At 38.0% G+C, this 22,596-nt stretch overlaps 1 protein-coding gene across 3 annotated transcripts in view; it reads right to left on the bottom strand.

Annotated features, from left to right (window-relative positions):
- Nucleotides 1-22,283, bottom strand: part of ARIH1 (ariadne RBR E3 ubiquitin protein ligase 1) — a 98,077-nt gene extending 75,794 nt beyond the window's left edge. Inside the window, exons 1-2 of one of the 3 annotated variants that reach the window (XM_065941573.1) lie at nt 21,620-22,283; nt 1,623-1,719 (exon numbers count right to left, since the gene is read on the bottom strand). In XM_065941573.1, the coding sequence (XP_065797645.1) occupies nt 1,623-1,719; nt 21,620-21,988 (466 nt within the window). In that variant the 5' untranslated portion in view covers nt 21,989-22,283. The remainder of the gene's footprint in view (nt 1-1,622; nt 1,720-21,619) is intronic. The other 2 variants (XM_065941574.1, XM_065941575.1) reach the window with 2 other exon arrangements.
- Between the last annotated feature and the right edge of the window lie 313 nt (nt 22,284-22,596).

Here is a 22,596-nt window from a genome sequence, read left to right as displayed (position 1 = left end):
ATCTAGACCATTAATAGCTTCTACCTTTTGTACATTCTATTGCTCTTCCTCCGTCTGGAATTCCATCTCCAATCCCATCTGCCTAAGTAAGTTACTATTCATTTTTCAAAACCCAGCTTCAGACCCACTTCCACCAAGATTTGTCACTACTTTCCAGAAAATAGCACTAAACATTCCTTTTTGATTCTTCTAATTCTACTGCTGGACATGTCACCGTATTATAATTTATTTATACAAGCCACCTTAAAGAACTGTCCATCATCTATAGCTCCCCAAAACAGTGTAGCTAAAAAAATATTAGGTAAAAATCAATGAAGTGCTCAACTTATATACTGTTCTCAATTAAACTGAGGCATTATTTTCGGAATCCATTAATCTCAGAAATTCATAAAATAATCATATTTAGGATCTTAAAAGGAGGATAAAAATCAGGTTAGGAGAACTGTGGGGGTTCTACTTTTAAGAGAAAAGTACTAAGAATAAAGATAATAATAGTAGTGATTAGCTCTGAGGGAGGGAATCAGGTAGTTAAGATATTAAGGTGGGAAATTTTCTTTTTTATCTTTTGAACTTTTTGAATTTTGAGACAAGAAAATATATGCACGGTCAAACAAAAAAATAACGGTCTAATCCTTAAAAAACATATCAACAGTCTTAGAATACTAAGGGTGTTTAAAAAAAATTTTTTTTTTCTTAATCAGAGCCTACAGTTCAGTCATATTGGCCGCAGTATGCAACTTATTTCTGTATTTTGCTTTGGTTACACAGAATGAAGAAAACCCTGATTAACAAAGGTAAGAAATTTCCATCACAATTTCATAATAGTCTTCACTTTAACTGATTCAGAAGTGTAAAAAAAGGCAGCAGAAAACATTTTAATCAGACAGCCAGTTAATATTGTCCAGCAACTGCTTTTATTTATATAAATGCAGAGTCAGAGGAAATATTGCAATAGTTGTTGTTTAGTTGCTAAGTCATGTCTAACTCTAATGCGACCTCATGGACTCCAGCCCACCAGACTCCTCTGTCCGTGGGATTTTCCAGGCAAGAATATTGAAGTGGGGTGCCATTTCCTTCTCCAGGAGATCTTCCTGACTCAGGGATTGAACCCACGTCTCCTGCATTGGCAGGAGGATTCTTTACCACTGAGCCACCAGGGAAGGCCACATTCTGTTTAAACAAGAGTTGAAATATCCAGACACACTTTCCCAAAATACCTGATGCTAGTTGAAAATGAATGGCAGTGAGATTCTCCAAGAGATTTCTAATTAGCAAAACTGTGTATAATTTTGAAGAATTGTCTATTCTTTGCTGGAAGACAGTCACTGAACAGGTCAAAATGCAAACTGATGTCTCTGTTCTAAACCTAAGTATGGCTGCTTCATTTTTCTGAATGAGACTTTGGCTGTCAGCAAATCTTATAGCTACTTTTCCCTTAAAGGCAAGAATATATAACAACAGTGACTATTAATAAAAGAGTAACATCAGGATGAGTTAGCTATTCACTTGTTATGCAAAGCCTGCCAATGTCTGCAATGAGGGTATGAAGAAATATCTGCTTCTGCTTTGCCTGGCATTTATTTAACAGTACAGGATGCGTAAGTACTGTAGCAGTATCGTACCTTCTGTAACTCTGAGCAGACAGACAGGTCTGAATCCAAAATACCAGTTCACAATAATCTTCAACAATCCATAAAAAGTGAAGCACAGCAAAGGAAACTATAAGCAAGGTGAAAAGACAACCCTCAGAATGGGAGAAAATAATAACAAATGAAACAACTGACAAAGGATTAATTTCCAAAATATATAAGCAGCTCATACAACTCAATACCAGAAAAACAAACCCAATCAATAAGTGGGAGAAAGACCTAAACAGACATTTCTCCAAAGAAGACATACAGATGGCTAACAAACACATGAAAAGATGCTCAACATCGCTCATTATCAGAGAAACGCAAATCAAAACTACAATGAGCTATCACCTCACACCGGTCAGAAAGGCCTCACCAAAAAGTCTACAAACAATAAATGCTGGAGAGGGTGTGGAGAAAAGGAAATGCTCTTCTTGCACTGTTGGTGGGATACAAATTGATACAGCCACTATGAAAGATGGTATGGAGATTTCCTTAAAAAACTAGGAATAAAACCCCCATATGACCCAGCAATCCCACCCCTAGGCATATACCCTGAGGAAACCAAAACTGAAAAAGACCCATGCATCCCATTGTTCACTGTAGTACTCTTAACAATAGCTAGAACATGGAAGCAACCTAGATGTCCCTTGACAGATGAATGGATAAAGAAGTTGTGGTACATATACGTAATGGAATATTAGTCATAAAAAGGAAAATAACTGAATCAGTTCTGAGATGGATGAGCCTAGAATCTATTATACAGAGTGAAGTCAGCAAGAGAAAGATAAAAATCATATTCTAATGCATATATATGGAATTTAGAAAAATGGCACTGAAGAATTTATTTACAGGGCAGCAAAGGAAAAACAGACATACAGCATAGACTTACAGACATGTGGAGAGGAGAGGAAAGGGAGAGATGCATGCAAAGAGTAATATGGAAACATATTACCATGTAAAATAGATAGCCAACAGGAATTTGCAGTATGGCTCAGGAAACTCAAACAGGGGCTCTAAATCAACCTAGAGGGGTGGGATGGGGAGGGAGATGGGAGGGGGCTCAAAAGGGAGGCGGTATATGTATGCCTATGGCAGATTCATGTTGAGGTTTGACAGAAAACACCACAATTCTGTAAAGCATTTATACTTCAACTAAAACCTAATTTTTTTTTAAAAAGTAAAGCAGAAGCTTTATTCTAGATTCTGCACATACAAAAAAGTTAGCCCAGATATAGTTTAATGCAATGGTAATCTCCAATATGCTAAATAACTCTTTAAAAATTACAGAAGGAAAAAAAAATTACAGAAGGGCTATCATGAGGAAGGGTTAGAATCAGGTAGGTTCAAGAAAAAAACTACAAAGAAACAGATATTAACATATGGAAAAACTCAAAATCAGAGCTGTTCAAATATGAAATGCACTTACTTCTAGAGCAGCTGTGGGGGTTTAAGTCATGGTAGACATTTAAGAATAGGCTCAGGGATCACTTAACAGGAAGACAGTACACTTGGTAAGTTGCTGTCCAGCACAACCTTTAAGATCTTTTTCATTCTTATTAATCTTACTCTACATGAGTCAAAAATTGTGTTGACTTTGATATCAAATATTTGACAAGTTTACTGTTTATATATTACATTTTCGTTCCTAAAGATGACTAGAGGACTTTTGTAAATTTTAAAGTCCTATCCTCACCCTTTCAGCTTTATAGTTGAGTGGAATGCAACATTATAAATCAAGCTACAGATATTCATATATTCCAAGGATCCAGTGTAACTATATTAATGCAACATGAGTTGAGATGATTATATTAATACAAAACAAAGAAAATGTTTAGGGCCAATGAAATGTAATGATTATATTTAAAAAGTCAGACTGGTAAGTAAAATTAGATATACATACACATACATACTTTCTTTTCAAAGGAGTATTACTTTCATATTAAATAACAATGAGGCTCACTCTAAGTTTTTGTTTTATAAGAACTGAACAGAGGTTGAAAGATAAAGACACACTTAGATTTCTAAGTATGCACCATTTAAATGGTGCGTTATCAGTAATAAGGTCCTCTAAGAACTTCACAAAAGAAACATTTTCTCATTATTGAACAAAATAAGTCAAATCAGCTAATATCCCTTTAAATATATGAAGCATTTGTTATCTAGTGCATCCATAATAATTTCACAACGCTATTCACCTAGAACCTCTTTAATGTTTCTGTCAGGAGAATGCAGACTTTGCAGACAACTGGTCTCAGTTTGTAATTCATATATAAATCACGAATAAATTTGCACACATTATACATGTGTGCATCCTATAAGATACATGAAGCAATAAAATTAATGTTAAAACTTTGTTTTTAATGCTTAAATCAGAATGGAAAGTAGTAAATATTATAAATACCAATTTTGGCTTGAAATTTTTTTGAAGATGGTACATATATAGGATGCAAAGTTTAAATGGGGTACATAGTAGACTTCTGCCTCTATCCCCACACTGGTTTACTATTTATTTGGATTCATAAGCAACAGCATTAAAGTCATAAAACAGCCCACTGACTGACTGAACAAGTTAGTCTCCTGGGGCATACAGGAGACTTTCTTTCTTGGAGAAAGAAAGGTAGAGCAGATCTGGAAAGACAAACAGAAAACACCCAGCACATAAGACAAGGGCAGTCATATATGTTTTATTTATATTTAATGATGTAAAATACTGAGTTCCAACCCCAACCATGAAAGCCCGGGCAAGCTACTTAATTCTTCTAAGTCTCAGTTTCCTTATCCATAAAATAATAAAAACACCATCTACTTCAGAGAACTGTTGTGATGACTAATATTCCCTTAACAAGTGGTTCAAAACAAAAAAATGGAAAATATATTAGAGAATGAGAGAAGATTTAATTCGATGAAGTCAACAGAAGAGGAATGTGAACCATTCATAAAGGAAAAACATAGGGGTAGTACCAAGACTTATTTTTGTCAATAATAAAACTCATTCACATTTAATTTTGACTCTTCAAATCCATGTTTATTAACCATGTTCCAGGAAATGTGAGTCAATGAGAATACCAAAGTTAACACACTGATCAAGGATTTTCAAAATCTATTAGCAAGAGAATAATAGATTATTTTTAAAATAATAGCATTATATATACAAAATTCTGAGACCCACTCAAAGGGAAAGATTCAAAGATGAAATGATGTTAAAGGTGAGTCTTGAAGTATTAATGAGTTTACTAGAGAAAAAGTATTTGAAAGGAAAAAAGACAAAGTCAGAAAGAAAAATTTCACAGGGACTATCATTATTTTGTTGTGTCAAGATGAGTGTGAAGAAATGATGGGTACAATAGATAGAGGTCAAATTATGAGAAGTCTGATCTATCAGGCTAAGAATCTTTTATCCTAATCTGCATCCTCTGGTAACCTAGTTAATGGAACCCTCTAGGCTCAAGAAGCCCTAGGCTTAGTAGGTTCCTCATAAGCACCATTTCCTGTCCCATTTCTACTGCTTATCAAGATTGGTAAAAATACCGTGAACTTTTACCGTGAACGGTACTTACTCAGGCCATAAACAGACCAAGTATGAACACTTTTGACACTGTCATAAAATTGAACAGGATGACCACTCAGGGAAAAAAGGAGACATTCAGCTTTTCCTAAAAAATCTGTGGTAATCACACTACACTCATAAGGCCCCATTTCCATCAATATCACCCTTTTCATTCTTTTAATTTTTCTGATGTTGCCAATGAGAACCTTTTAATAACTTCTAATATCTTCTAGCAAGACTTATTCAAAGGACTACTTTCCTTCTTTCCTAAAAACCAGCTAGTGTCTTCGGAAGGCAAGGCTTCCCTTAACTAGGCAGCAAAGAATGGTCTAACTACAGCAAAAGTGAGAACACCTCAGGGTTGACCTGGTGAAAAACTAACATCTCAGAAGACAAATTGGTAGGTGTGGGATTTCTGGGTAATGGCAATACACCAAGATACTCAACTATGAAACCAGGCCAGAGCAAATCAAGAAATAGGATATAAATGAGATTAAGCTACAAGTGGATAAAAGCAGGCATTATGGGTCCTAGTTACTGCTTTTACTGTCAAGGATTTATTTATGTGTTTGCCCTTCCTAGACTAGGAGCCCTGGAAAGGAAAGTATTCTCCAATCATCTTTGTACACCTACTGCCAAAGCACACCAATGGGAAGCACATGAACATAAAAGTTCAGTACAGATTTGGCAGACATGGTGACAGGAAGATGTATCATGTTTTTAGGAATAGTGTTATAAAATCCAAGAGGACCAATTTCAAGATAGACAGGGCCATTAGATCAGATGGAAAGGAGGCTTTGGTCTTTCAGCTTCCTATCTTGAAAGCATTCATACTAATTATGTTTTGCCACCTGAATTTTATACCTAGAAAGGAGCTTTAGAAATCATCATGTCTAAACCTTTCCTTCTGCAAGGGCAGGTTCAGACTATAACCCAAGTTAGTCTTAGGTCACATAGCAATGCAGATAGGTCAGACTCTAGTCTTAGATGAGGTATAAGTTTTATAAGATAAGAAATATGAGTTAATTAGATAAAGTTAATTATTATGTACTTAAGAGCTTTATAAATACACCCAGTTTGGGGAGCTTTCAAGTTCATTTTTTGTTATTTATTAAGCATAATGTAAAAAAAGAAATTTTAATCTCATGATCCTGGAACTAATAAAGTGTCATGACCACAGTCCTGTATCTTTCCCCTCCTTTCCACATAGTATGTGTGGTAGCCAGCCTTCAAGATGGCCCCCAGTGATCTCTGCCCTCTGGGATATGTGCAGTTCCCTCCCACAGTGAATAGGTCTGACTGTAACCAACTGCTGTTGTTTAGTCACTAAGTCATGTCGTGACACTTCTGTGACCCCATGGACTGTAGCCCACCAGGCTCCTATGTCCATGGGATTTCCAAGGCAGAAACACTGGAGTGAGCTGCCATTTTTTTCTCCGGGGGATCTTTTGGACCCAGGGATTGAACCCAGGTCTCCTGCTTGGCAGGCAGATTCTTTACTACTGAGCCACCCGGGAAGCCCTGTATAGGACTATGCAGAAATCACAAAATAAGGCTAAACCATGAAAACATTTACTGTATCTGTCTTGGTTCCTTACACTACCTGGTCTAGTTGGAAGTAAGCTAACTTGTAGTGAGGACACTAAAGTAGGCCACTGAAGAGGCCCATGTGATGAAGAACTAGTCTCCTACCAACAACTACGAGAGGGAGTCATCTTGAAAGCCGTTCTTCAACACAAACCAAGCTTTCAGATAAATGCGTCCTAGGCTGGCAGGACTACTACAACCTAATCAGAGACCCTGACCCAGAATCACCCAGCTAAACAACCTAAGACTATAATAAATGTTTGCTATTTTAAACCCCTAATTCTAGGTAATGTGTTATGCAACAACAGATAACTAATACAAGAGACATTTAAAATTAGTCAATTAGCCAAAATGAAAGATTCTTTTAGTACTATAAAGTTTTCAGCATACAAAGAAAACTTAAGGATGAGGATTTGACTCAGTCATAAAGTCCAACTAAGATCTGAAAAAGTTTGGTAAAGCAGAAAGAATTTCTATTTTAAGTCAAAAAACAGTTTCAATGTCCTCCACCAGTCTTAACAGAGAAACTCTGAAATTCCCTGAGAAACTCATTTCTCAGCTTCTCTAACTTCAATTTACTCTATATCTATATAAATGGAGGTAGTGCTACTTTCTTAGGGCTTTGTAATAAACTAACAAACATGAATGAAAACACCTAGCATAGTTCATAAATATCAGCGATTATTACCACTTCTATGTTTATAAATCTTTCCTTACATAAAAATGAGTAAATTAGACCTTTTTTTCCCCTCTATCCTGTTATTTTTCCAAATCTCAGACATTCCCTTACTCCAGTCTTTAAACTGTCATACTTGCTAGCTGGAATTGAAGTTCAAAAGCCCACAGTGTGGCTGTATGCACCCATGGAAAGCATGCTTCAAAAATCTCCAAGACAGATCTGATAGACTAAGGATACTGACTGATTTTTAAAAATATTTATTATTCCATTTTCAGGTAGAATATAGTTAAGATATAAACAACCATCCCCATCCAGAAGCAGAAAAGCTGGATAATATCCCCAAATCATGTCTGAAAACAGCAGAGAACCGTGAAGGCAACAAAAACTACAGGCGTTGGTAATTTTACAACTTTAGTGATTTTTACCTGGAGGCACTTGAGAATTCTGGGAGCAAAGCAGCAGACTGATAATCTACCACAGAGGGGTGCTATTGACAGGCAGAAAAGTGGTTACCCCACCCTGAGATGTTCATATCCTAATATTTGGAACCTGTGAATTTATAACACATGGCAGAGAGGAATTACTGTTGCATATGTAACTAAAGCTGCTAATTAGCTGCCTTAGAGATTTTCCAGGTCAACCCAATGTAATCAAAGGGTCTTTTTAAGAGGAGGCAAAAGGGGAGAAAAGATCTGAAGATGCTATGTTTTTCTGACTTTGAGGTGAGAGTTAGGAAGCCATAGTCAAGGAATGTAGGCAGCCCCTAGTAGTGAAAAAAAAAGTCAAGGGAATAGATTCTCCCCTAGGACCTCCAGAAGGAACGCAGCCTGCCAACTCCTTGATTTTAGCCCAGTGAGATTCACTGTGAACTTCTGACTTTCTCAACTGTAAAATAATGAATTTCTGTTGTTCAGAGTCACTAACTTTGTGTTAACTTATTACAACAACAAAAGGAAACTAATACTGAGACTTGAAGGGGTATCTGAATGGGAAGAGGAACAGCTGGTCTTCCACTCAGAATATTTACTGAATCCTGGGGTCACACAGGGCCAAGACTAAAAATCTAGAGCCTCTGAAATACAGATTGGTGCTTCCAGCAGTCTGGGAAGGAAATAAAGTTTGGGGGGCCCTTAGGAGAGGCACTGCTGAAAAAACATCAGTTCTTAGTTGAAGGAAAGAAAAAAAGCCAACGGCAGCTAAGAGACAGACTAGAACTGAACAGGGCTAGAACTCAACCTTGATGGATTAAGACAACGACTCACCACTCTCACTGTCAAGCAGAAGGAAAAATAAAAATTCTCTCTGGAGGAATCCATCATCATTCAGAATCTCTAAATACTGTATATAGAGGTACTGGCGTGTAATCAAAATATGTCAAATGACAAGAACACGTGACTGAAAACAAAATAGTACGTAGAGACTAGATAATTCAGATGTTGGAAGTTAACTGACAAAACTTTTAGTAATAAATTCTTAATATGCTGGAGAAAATAATGCAGAAGATGTAACACAAATGAAAAAGAAAAATATCACTAGAAAATCAGCATCAGTAAAAAAAGAATTAAATGGAAACTCCAGAATATAGTACCTGAAATAATTGAGGGGTGTTTAATAGCAAACCAGACAAAGGAGAAGACAGATGTAGAGACTCAGACAACAGATCAATAGAAATCAATCAAACTGAAGCACAGAGAAAAAAGGATATAAGATACACAAAAGAGCGTCGAACACATATTGAACATAATAAAAAGCTCAATATATGTGCAACTGGAGGAAATGGGATAAAGGCAAAACTGAGAATTTCCCAAACCCTTAAGACATCACCCCCAAAGATTCAAAAGGATCTGAAAACACAAAGCAAAATAAACACAAAGAAAGCCACAACTAGACACAAGGTCAAAAATATTACAAACACCCAGGTTAAAAGGTTCCTTAGCTTCCTCCTACCACAAACAACAGAAGCCAGAAAACAACAGAATCTGTAAAGTGCTGAAAGAAAACTACCAACCTAGAATTATATACATAGCAAAATATTAAAGAACAGGGGGGTAAAACAAAAACATTTACACAAAAAATGTTTACTAAGTGATTGCTATGTATCAGGTGGGCCTCCAAGGTGGCAGAGTGGTAAAGAACCCGACTGCCAATGCAAGAGACATAAGCAAAGCAGGTTTGATCCCTGGGTTGGGAGGATCCCCTGGAGAAAGACATGGCAATCCACTCCAGTATTCTTGCCTGGAAAATCCCATGGACAGAGGAGCCTGGCGAGCTACAATCCATTGGGTCGCATAGAGTCGGACACGACTGAGTGTCAGGTACTGCTGGGCACTGGAACTACAGCAACGAATAAAACAAAGCCACTGCTCTCAGAGAGCTTTCATTTCAATGTAAGAAGTCAGAATATAAACAAATTAATGGAATATGTCAGGTGATATCTCTACTAGCTACTCCCTGAAAAAATTAAGCATCCCATTCCATTTCCAAACATTTTTCCAGAACTAGTCATATTTTATGATTCACATTTCTAATATTTCTGTTACATATGAGCACAGAATCTAATATAGCTTATGTATGTTTCTGATTAATCAGCAATAATTCCTAACCTGTCATATATAACCCATTACTAATTTAAAGTAAACACACAGCGTGGTTAGTCATATATTGGTTAGTCGTATCTCCTGTTTGCAAGCCAATACTATGTTTCCTTAGTGATTCAGAAATATTTCAGAATATCAAAGCAGCAACTCTCAATCTGTTTGGCCTCAGAACGCTTTTTAAACTTTAACATTACTGAAGGCACCAAAGAGTTTTGTTCATGTGAATTATAACTATCAGTATTTACGTTAGATACCAAAACAGAATTGTTAAAATACTTATTAATTCATTAAAAATAACAGTAATAAACCCCATTTGTTAACATAAAGCCTATTTTTATTAAAATAAACTATATGTTCTAAAACAACAGAGAGAAAAAGTGCACTGCTTAAGTCTCTTTAATATCTGGGTAAATAGAGAACAGTTGGATTCTCATATCTGCTTCTGCATTCAATCCTCAAACATGTTATTTGGTTTAAAGAAAAAAGAAAAGATAGTCTCACAGAGATATGTAGAGATGGAAAAAGCAGAAGAACTTTTATAGTCTTTTCAGATAACTGTGGATATTTTTTTATACTACACCAAAACTCAAAAGGTGGTAGTTTCTTAAAGGCTAGCTGTAAAATAGAATCTGAAATCATATCAAAGAACTTTTCTTACTCGTCATATTAAAATCCAATGATCTATCTTGTACTTTGAATGGATCACTTACCAATATATGATTGTGAAATATCACAAATGGTCACTGAAAAATTAGTTATTTGAAAAATACTGGCTCATTATGTTAAAAGCAGATCTTCCAAATGTTGATATATTATACAGGATCTCATCACCAGGATATTGTCAGTTTCAGTCTCACAGTGGCAGATACGTTTTCCAAAATTCTAATTTGCACGTAAAAACTTTAAATATTTATCACTGGCAACAAATACTATAAGCAGTTTTTTTTTTTTAATAACAGGTGTATTTGGAGAAATAGTTATCACATGTTTATTTGTCATTTGTCTGAATAATCAGTTTGTCATTTTTTCCAAGTAAAACTGGTGTTCCATCAAGCAGCTTGTTCAGCTCAGAAGCCTTTGTTTTTCTTCAAGACAACCTCTGTCCTTCAGTGTGCAGAAGTGCCACATAAGACATTAAGAAACTGTGTACTTAAGGGATAAGATATAATAATACTAATAATTTTTACTGCTTCACCCAGGACAATAAGTGAAATCAACATTTTTTAATGACTGTGTGGCAATGAAAAATAAAAATAACTAGTACTAGTATAATTAGTGCCTCTGACTTGATCTGTGCTAAGGTTCCCATGGTTTTACTACTTCTGCACTATCAGTACTAATCCCAGCATGTTAACAGACAAATAATGTCCTAAAAAGTTTTCCTCTTACGGACCATACTTTGAGAACTACTGTCTTAGAGTGACTCAGTTATTTTTAATGTAATTCTCAGTTCATATAAAGTGCTAGAGAACTACATGCAGATAAGAAAGTTAAATCTAAAAAAGTTGCTGTATATTCAGAGGCTTTAAAAAGCTTGCATTCTTGGAATTCAAACACTGTTTTCTTGTCACCTTAACACTACTACTGTGGTATTATCTGGAAATCATAAAATAATTAGTGCCAGAAAAAATCATGTCCAGCTCTCTTTGGTTTACAGATAAGGAAACCAAGGAAACAAGGGACAAACTTCAACGAACATGTATTCACTGAGTTTCTACTACATCAAAGACTATTAGTGTGACATACACTATGGAAGAAGACTCTGCTCTTACCTTCAAAACCCTCATAGCAAGCTAGTGACTTAGGTATTGGGATGGCCATATTACAGCCTCCTGTATTATCCATATAAAGGGTTATGCAAACACAGGTAAAAGAGCAGTGATGATAGGGAAGAGGGACCTGGTAAGAGATATGTAATATCTGAGCAGGGTATGAGCAGAAGGATATCAGGCAGTTAAAAAGAAAAAGAAGACTTCCCTAGTGGTATAGTGGTTAAGAATGTGCCTGCCAATGCAATACAGCAGACCCAGCTTCGATCCTTGGGTCAGGAAAATCCCCTGAAGGAAGGCATGGCAACCCACCCCAGTATTCTTGCCTGAAGAATCCCGTGGACAGAGGAGCCTGGTGGGTTCACAGGGTCACAAAGAGCCGGACACGACTGAGCGACTGAACAGCAACAGCAGCCGAAGCAGGGGACGTGGGTTCTATACCCAGGACAGGAAGATTTCTCATGCCTCGGAGCAACTAAGCCCCTGTGCCGTAACTACTGAGTCAACGCTCTACAGCCCTCAAGTCGCAACTACTGGGCCTGCATGTTGGAACTACTGAAACCCCTGCACCTAGAGCCTGTGAAACAAGAGAAGCCACTGCAATGAGAAGCCCATGCATGGCAACGAAGACTAGCCCCTACTCATCAAAACTACTGAAAGCAACGAAGACCCAGAGCAACCAAACCCAGCGCAACCAAAAACAAAACATAATTAAAAAAAAAAAAGAGAAAGAGCAACCACAAAAAGAGGGATCAGCATGAACAAAAACAGGAAAACATCAGTGTGCATTTATATAGTAAGAAATTATAAGTAGTGCAGTTGGGAATGGTGGGAAAATTAGAAACAATAGCAAATAAGAATGAAAAAGTTACCAGATATCAAGGTGAGGAAGGCACAAACACCATATTAAAGCATCTAGGCTAGACATATAATAGAAAATGTGTATTCTCTATTTAGTTAAAAGAAGAGGAATAACAAAATTTCAGAGTAACTCGATCAGGGTTAATTGGATACTGGAAATGTTGGGGCAAAAAAGAATCACTGACTTTCAAATTCCAAGAATGGTTGATTAGTAAATCAATCAAAGGAAGAACAGCCTTAAGGAGAAAAGGCAATAAATTTGTTTTTAAATGGATTTCAGGAAAAAATAAATAAATAAATAAATGGGTTTCAGAGACTTGTCCAAAATGTCACAAATTTCAATGAGTCCACATAAGAGGTTTTTACTTGTAAATACTTGCTAAGAAAATCAGAAAATACTTCTCAGTCTCTAGCATATACTTACTCCCTAAAAAACTGTACAGTTGTGACTGAGAAAGGGTATAATATGTAATTGGAATCAGCTAATATTTGATTAGAAGTATGACAGTTTCAAAGCAGACAGCAAAGCAAGTCTGGGGAGAAGTGTCTGGGATTATAGCTATTCTTAGCATTGTCTAAACAAACGTCTTAGTAATAAGGAAATGTAACCTAATACTTCATTATCTGCTGTACTTTTTGTCAAAATGTATTAAGTGTATTAAGTCAGTTGTGACACTTCTTTTAAATGGAACGTAAGAAAAAGGGGAAAATGCTATCCAGCAAGTTTACATTAAGGAAAAAAAATTACATGAAAAAGCTCCCAATACAGTATTTGACCTTAATACTAGTATTCTCATTTTTAAAAATGATAAAAAGTAGGGCCTCTGAAAAGTTACAGATGCTAGCTCAATAAGACCCTTTAAAACTGCCTTCTAAGATACCAAACTACCCATTAATTTAATTCAAACACCAACTGACATCTACCACACAGCAAGATTAAGAAATGAGATACTATTCACGATGGTTGGGTGGCATCTCTGATTCAATGGACATGAGTTTGAGCAAGCTCCAGGAGATGGTGAAGGACAGGGAAGCCTGCCATGCTGCAGTCCATAGGCTTGCAAAGAATCTGAACAATTGAACAACAGTTTCCTTGGACTGTTTTCCTTTGTTTTTGTATCTTCTCACTTATCTGATTAAACCTATTGTTTAGCTAAAGTTTTTCCAGACAAAACAATGTGGGTGGGGAAGGACCCAGTAGGGTCCGGCTCCATTTCAAAAACTTAAAATACAAGCTCGTAGAAATCTACTGATGCTATAAAACATGCCCATTCTTTTGGAACTGAAGAGCCAACACTGGTCCACATTTTAATTAGCTCAGGCAGTTTTGATTTACTTTGTTCTAAACACAAAAGGCTTTTTTAAACACTGAAAATAAAATAAGGCAAGGACTGCCACTACCATCTCATGGGTTCCAAAGGATTCAGCGATCCCAGGTTAGAAGCAGCTTCAGATTACAGATTTTTGTTTTCATTTATTTTTATTAGTTGGAGGCTAATTACTTTACAATATTGTAGTGGTTTTTGCCATACATTGACATGAATTAGCCATCGGATTACAGATTATTCTCTCACCTAGTAAGTGATCATCAAATGTCAGTCTAACCACTCATTCTTCTATTTACCCCATCAGTTAAAGGGAATAATTAATCTATTTGTAAGGTTACATAGTAACCAAAGGTTACTGATATCAGTTATCAACCTGATACTGATATAGCATCAATATTAAAAGATGAACTGTATAAATAGCCAAGATCTTAACAAAGTTATGGGCCTGTGATATTATACCTAAGAAAGGCAATGTATAATTGAAAACTAGAGAAGTAGGCAACATGCATAATCAAAGATACAAGTTCACTGTCATAGAAGAGACAAAGAAAAGAGGATTAACTTCAAGAAAAAGTTTTTCCTTCATGCTTCCAAACAATAACTGTTAAGAAAACAACAGAGAAAAAAAAACAACAAAAAAAAAAACAACAACAGGACTTCCCTGGTGGTCCAGTGATTTAAGAATCTGCTTGCCAATGCAGGGCAGATTCCATATGCCACCTAACAACTAAGTACTTGTACCCTAGAGCCTGAGCTCTGCAACGAGAGATGCCACTGCAATGAGAAGCTTCTGCATTGCAGCTAGAGAAAGTCTGAGAGCAGCAATGATGACCCAGTGCAGCCAAAAATAAATAAATAATTTTTTTTTTTAAAAAGAAAATAACTAAAAATATCAGAGGGCCACCCTAGGAATAAAGGACCAAAGTTAAAGTGAAAACAGTTTAATTCCATTTTTTTCCCCAAAAAATCAAGAGTTAGAATGAGCTATATCACAAACTAGTTTATTGTCATTTACTCAGTTAAGCAGACTGGAATGTTACAAAGAGAGGATTATTAAAGACACTGGACAAGAACAATCACTTTGCTTTCAACCCTGGCTGTGTATTACAATAAACCAGGGAAAACTTCTGTTTAATCATAATGCCTGGTCCAAACTCCTAGAAATTCATTTGCTCCGCCTTGGGTTATCAGTCCCAAATTTTTTTTTAAATCCTCAAGTAAAGAAGTCTGAATAAGTACACTGCATCAGTATCAATATACTGATTATGATACTATATACTAGTTCTGCAAGATGTTATCATCATAGAAAAATCAGTAAAGGGTATAGGGGATCTCTCTGCATTATTTCTTGCAACAGCATTTGACTCTACAATTATCTTAAAATTTAAAATGTGATGAAAAATCCCCAGGTGATTCCACTATGTAGCTAGAGTTTAAAAAAAAACCAACAGACTGAACAATCTCAGATTCCTGCCAGTTATTAATAATTCCAAGAAGCTGCAAACTATTCTTTCAATCTCAGTCACTGAAGGTAATTAGGAATACTTATCATTTAAAGATATAATACTTTGCAAAGCCAAACACAAATAATTTATGGTTATTCTAAAATAAAAAATCCAAATTACTATACACTCCCATTAGTATAAAATTGACTGGATAGATAAGCATTATACTATAGTTCTCATTCACCTCTTAACTGAGCCAGATTATATGTATCATAGTAAGTAGCCTCTAAAATGGCCCCCAGGATCTACCACCTCCTCTTCCTTTTGTGTAATCCCTTCCTCTTTAGTTCCTTACTTATAACAGGTAGAGTATGGCAAAGTGATAGGATGTCATTTCTGAGATGGTGTTACAAAAGAGTGTGGCTTCCATCTGGGGGTGGGGGGGTCTCTATCAGAAACCCCCTGCCCCAAAGGAAAGAAGCTACTGTGTTGTAAGTCACTTTTCAGTGAAGCTCCCATGGCAGGGAACTGGCCAAAAAACAGCCAGTGAAAAATCCTGAGGCTTGCCAACAGTCACATGAGTGAGCTCGCAAGGGGATCTTCCTCTAGTCAAACCTTGGTAACTGCGATCTAGCCAGTATGTTGAGTTGTAGCCTTATAAGACACCCTGAAACAGAGGCACCAACTAAGCTGAAGTCAGAATTGTGACCCACAGAAAGTGTGAGATAAATGTTTGCTGTTTTTAAGCCACTAAGTTTTGAGGAAAATACAGGGCTAAAAATAATACATATTGGTCCCACAGGACAAACCCACAAGAAAGTAATCTGATCTGATGACTTCTGCCTATCTTTGTTCAGAGTTCCCAGGTTTTATAACATTATCACTTATAATTAACAAACTGTTTTACCTGAGGTGACCTCACCATCACTGGGACACAGCTTCCTCATTCTTATTTCAATTTCTTAGAATGGCTTCCTATCCGTCTCTTCTATCCATCTAAATCCTAGACATCTTCCAGATAAAACTCACAGATCTCTTCCATGAATACATATTACAATCCATTTAGCACTGATCTAACAACTTTAAGAGTCGAAATTCAGAGACCATAAACTGCTTAAGAGTAAGTCTCACATTTTCTTCAACATTTTGTACAGTACTGAGCAACTGCATTTACAGTATTCAATTCCTTATATCCCTTCCAGTGTATCAAATAAATAAACTCTCTCAACTATTTTTATTTTTAAAAAATAAAAATAAAAAACCTCGGGGGTGAGAAAGGGTGGAAGAAAACCCAAATGTTCCAACCTAGAATATGAGATTGTCACTGGTTTGACTTGCATGTTTGAAATAACTGAGTACAGACCACTCTAACCTGAAGAATAACAGTAATGATAACAAATCCCTTCCATGATTAGCCTAGTAATTGTTACTTGTAGGCTCTCTCTAGCTAGTTCTCTCTCCTAGTACTTGTTCAGGCTCTTGAAATTTTCCTTTTATTAGTTTCTTAAACAATTTGCCTTCCATCATTAACCCACTCTATAGTAATTCATCACTAGTCACTACACATGGAGAAACACTGCTGTTCAATTTCAACTAGACCAGTAGCTCTCAAACTTTAGCTTGCATCAGCATCACTTGGAATGCTTGTTAAAACAGACTGCTGCATCCCACCCCCACAGTTCCTGATTCATGACTAATGCCATAAGTGATTCAAAAAGAACATAAAGCTTGTAACTCAAAGAAGATCAGCTGGGGAGGGGGAGGAGTTCAAGAGGAATAAACTACACCAAACACTGCAATGGCTTCAACACACACACACACACACACACACACACACACACACAATCCCCCCCCAACCCAGTTAACCAATCTAAATTTATCTTGATATGCCCACTTGACTTCAATTTCATTGAAACAAGGAGGACCTCCAATTCACTGAGGTTTTTTTAAAAGGATATTAGAAAAATTAAGCATTAATGTAAAAAAGACCAATCTAGCAGTTCAACACTCCTGTTTAACTTTCCAGATATAAAAAAAAGGGGGGGGGGGGAGGAGCAGACAAAAACTGAAGGTTCTATGATGTGAAAATTAACTTGCCAGTTAGGAAAAGCAGTTGGTAGAACTGATTCTTGAACCAATACATAATACACTGGACTATACTGCCTCTAATTTATGCATGAAACTTCAGCTTAGAAGTACCTCAAATATTTTAAATAAAAAATGGGCAAAATATTAAAGATTTCATATCAACAGCCAACAGAAAATTTGCTCTTTTAAAGTTTATTAAGAATAATAATTCTTCTAATAGCAAGAAGCCCACCCACTTCTCTTCTGCTTCCTCTCTGATCAACATTCAACAGTTCCATGTGCCTCTTCCTCAGCATATCCTTTAAATGTGGTATTCCTAAGGGTTACTTGCCCTTCTTACTCATTCTCCCTGAGTGAGTCAAAATCATGACACTGGGTGAACTATGAACATTCCAGTCGTTCAGAACTATCACTGGACTGGCTAAAAATACAAGATGCTTAGGCTCCAATTCAGACTTGACTAATGGATAACAATCTCTGGGAATTGAGCCCAAGAATCTCTATGTTCCCCACCTCTATATGCTTCTTAGGCAAGAACCATGTCCTCTACAGTGACCAGCACACACACAAGGCACAATCAACATTTGCCAAAGAATGCTGTAGGAACAAAAAATAGCAAATTTAAACATTCTTGAATTCCAGAGTTACGTAGTGTTAGTTTAATAAATTACTTAGATATTTAGACAACTACATTAGATAACCATTGTAATATTATTAACCATCTTAATATTAACAATGCTAGTTAAATATAGCTGGGTAAATAAAGGACTTTAAGCACTTCTCTACCCTTAAGATATGTTGCAGAAAACCCCTGATCTTAAAGTTCAAAAGGTAAGTAGCCACAGAGTTTAAATACAAGAAGATCAAATTAAACAAACAAAAGTTAGAGAGCCAGAAAACCAAGAGCTTTCTAAAAGAAAAAGTGTTAACTTGATTGAAGACTAGAACTAACCAGCAGATATCTACAAATAACAGTATTCATCTGTTGTTGCCCAGAAAAAGTAATCAAATTCCCCCAGGGAAGAATCAATTAACTTGGCAAACTTTTTTACATTCAAGCTTTTTCTCCTGCACATTTATTTTCAAATTCACTAACATACGTGATTCATATTGAAAAGCAGTTACCAGGAAGAACGGGATTTAAATTTTTTAGAATTAACAGCAAGCTCCCCAATGTGAACTAAGTTAATAAAACAACAGTTTTTAACTTACTTAGAACTTACTATATATTAAACCAACATTAGATTTAATTGAAAAACCTGTATGACTGATGTTTAAATGCTCTATGAATATAAATTGGTCTCATTAATCAATAAAAAGATAAACATTCCAAAAGGGGGTAAAATGAGCGAAAGCAAAGGGCAATTTACAAAAGAAATACAATGCCCAAAAAACTTTAAAAATTCAACCTCATTAGTTTAAAAAAAATTTTTTTAAATGATGACCAATCAAGGATCATGGAGGGAAAACTAGTATAACCTTGCTGAAAGCAATGTGCTAATATTTATTAAATGGTTGAAAATAAGCAAATGTTTGTTTGGCTCAGCAATTTATCCTATCAAAATAAAACATCCAGACATTTATCTCTAAGAATACCCTAGTGAGGTTTATAAAAGATGAAAACTAGACAATAAAAGGGAAGACCAATAATAACAGACTGACTAAATTAGTTTAGATCTGTAATTGTGTAAGCACTTGAAAAATAGTTACTTATTGATAGGAGAAAGTTGTCGACCTTCCCTCTGTTTTTGCAACCTGCTTTTTTCTAATGAAAACATAAAAAGAACATAGTTTTATTTCGTAATTATTATTTTTTAACATGTATAGCTCATCCATGTGTAACATGTATAGCTCATTCCAGATATATAGATCTAGAACAATTATTACAGTTCAGATTCTGATGTATTCTCTCAGCAGCAAGCAAAATAATTATTTTATCTCTTTTTTTCCTCACCTCATCAGTTTTTTTCTTACAATGTAATGTGTTACCTGTAAAACTTAAGTTTAAATCTATTAACATAAATAATCTATAACATAACCAAACCCTAGTTTACTGCATCATTTGCCCAGTGTATACCATTTCGAGAAAGAGTATCTGGGGGTAAATCCTATCCTTTGATCTACTGATATTTCTAAATATGAACTTTTTACAAAGGAAAGACACTCATTTCAGCAGCCCTACTTAAAAGCACCCTTAACAAGTAGTAAACTAGGAAAAAAAGGGCTGTTTCAAAAATTCAGCATGAAAACATGGTTAAAGTAGGACACCTAAAAAAAAATTCTCTAGTATTTTGTAGTTCTTAGTTCAGGTTATCCATGTTTATTCCTCTTCCTCTAAACTAACAAAGAAAAAATGATGTCACATGCATTAGCTATATCTCTGTTCCAGAAGTGACATAAAGAATTTGTAGGGTTTGGCCTCAGTGATTGAGGACACACCTAAGAGCTGAAAAGGCTGAATGAGATTTAACTACGTGAAAACATACTACAAGAAGTTAAATAATAAACATCCATGAATTTTAAAAGGTAACTAAAAATGCGAATAAGCCAGGTGATAGGTCTGAAAGCATCAGATTCAATACAGATTTACTATATACTTTATGTAGTAAATAAACGAAAAGGGAATTCAAGGTTTCACTGTAACTTCAACTTTCCTCAAAAAAAAAAAATTTCTCCATTTAGTGACCTAAGAACTTAAGTGTTGTATCTGTAGATCAGAAAGAGCTATAAAACTTATCTTCCTTCTACAACCCTTCAATTTCCTCTTCAGACTACATTATCTATACGAAAGTTTGAGATTTCCACTGTTTAGTAATAGCACTGTCACAGTTTTTCTTTTTTTTACTATTATTTAAAACACTGTCTTCAAACAGGCCTAAATAGATGGCTTCATTTTCAAAAGAAAGTGTCTTTTTTACTAAATACTGTAAAAAAAAATGTAATAAAAAGAATCTATTAATCATGCAAGTTCAACAAGCACGCAGTGACATACTGCTTGTTTACCAGTGAACATTAGTCAACCAATTTTAAGAGGGAAAAAAAAAATCACATACAAGAAGGCAATAGTAACCTGCTGCTCACCTATACTGTTTTCTTCCATGAAACTAGTGTTTTCTAAGAGTTATACTGAATCAAGACTCCATTTTTATTCTGCAGTCGTACCCCTGACCCCCTCATTTGTTCTAAATAAACTGAAACTTTTCATTTTCTAAAGTTCAAAACGCAAAATATGACCCACAAGATTAGATGAGATGCGGTTATCAATTTAAACCGAGTCCTACTTACCGACAGTGAAATACAAATTATCAGAGAAAGGAGTCCAGAAGCAGAAAGTCTCTAACTTGCTAACTCACAATAAGACTCTTGTTCAATATTACACAATAACACTGCGCTTTGCTGTTGTTTGAGCTGCAAAGGCTGGGTATGCAAGTTGCAGCAACTATGCCAACAGCTTCAAGTATGCTACAACTGAGAAGAGTAGCAGTTAGAACCCAAACGAACAGCAAACATTTAGAAAGATACAAGCAGAAGCCTCACCACTAGAAAAGAAGATCCATCAGCACCTCTTCCAAGAAATAGTTCCCTTCCCCCACTTTTAAGTAGGCACTTAAGACTGCCAAGCAGATCCATTTCTTTATTAACCGGTGCCCACTTGGGGCAACCGTACACCAAGCAAGCCCTTAGGCCTACTCTAACCCCTTCCAAAAGTGCTCAAGTGAGACTGAAAGCCGGGGAAGCCGTCTTAGGAGCCCAGATTTTCACCTCCCATCCCGCCCCGCCCCTACAAGCTCTCCTGAGGCCAGAGGAAGGACACCGTGCCCAGGGACCCGCAGCAATTGCCCGCAAGAGAAGTCTGAGGCGGCTGGAGGCCTCCGCCATAGCAGGACCTGGAAAGCACCGCCCCTAGCGCACCTCCCCACACCCGGCGAATGTCTGCTCTATCCCCGGCAGAAGAGAAGACAGGGCCGGGAGGCACCAGGCTAGGCTGCGCACCAGGCCCTGGCCTGCCCCTCGGGGCCGCGCAGACCGCCCGAATCCGCTCCCGGGCCCGGCTCGGTCAAGCTGGCGCGGGGGCCACACTCACCTGGATGACCTCGTTGACCTCCCGGATACATTCCACCATGTGTTGCAGAATCTGCTCGGCCGTGAGCACCTCGTAGCGGTAATCCTCCTCCTGCTCATGCCCCGGCCCGCCGCCGCCGCCACCGCCGCCGCCGCCACCTCCGGGCCCCAGAGCGCTGCCGCCGCCGCCGCCCGTCTCCCCGCACAGCAGTCCGTCCCGCTCCCCGCCGACGCCCAGTCCCGGCTCCACCAGCTCCACCTCGCCCAGATCCAGGTTATCATCGTCCGGCTCATCGTCGTCCTCGTCCTCCTCCTCCTCGGCGCCGCTGTCCTCCTCGCTGCACTCTTCGTCCTCGTCGAACTCGTAGTTGTAGCCCTCGTCCGAGTCCATGGCGCGACGCGCAGAGGCCCGGCGGACGCTGGCCCTAAGGCGGGGAGAGGGCGGGGACGCCGAGGCCCCGGCTCTCGCTCCGGCTCCGGCTGATGTCCGGACGCAGGCCTGGCTCCGGCCCCGCGGGCCGCGGCTCCTCCCCGGGCGCGGCGGTTGGCGGTTGGCGGCTAGCGGCGGCGGGGAGGGCGCGGAGGAGGGAGGGAGGGAGCGAGGGGGCCGCTTGCCGCCCGCCTCAGTCAGACGCGGCTCCTCTCAGGCCTCCGAGAGAAAACAGTCCCCAGCGCCACCTCCACGGCCGCTGCTACCGCTACTGAGCCAACAAAGGGGCGTGCGTCACCGCGTCGCGCTGCGTCGGCGCGTCACTGCTCTTGACGTCATCGCGCCCCGCCCCGCCGCCCCTGCGTGGAGTGCGGGGAGACCCCACGGCCTCGGTGTGCCCTGGGAGCGCGGCGCCGCGGGAGTCGCAGGCTAGGTTCCGGCTGCGGTCGCTGTTTGGAGCCTCAGCAGCGAACAGAGTACTGGAGGAGCTTGTGGGCATTGGTCGCCGAGAGCGAGAGGGGGCCTGGTCCGCCCAGGTGGTGGATTTTTCCCTCAGGCCATGAAGATCC

This window comes from Muntiacus reevesi, chromosome 7, assembly GCF_963930625.1.
Source record: "Muntiacus reevesi chromosome 7, mMunRee1.1, whole genome shotgun sequence".
NCBI classification, from domain to species: domain Eukaryota; kingdom Metazoa; phylum Chordata; class Mammalia; order Artiodactyla; family Cervidae; genus Muntiacus; species Muntiacus reevesi.
The sequence above is the reverse complement of the archived record's forward strand: the minus strand, read 5'-3'. Positions and strand labels throughout refer to the sequence as shown.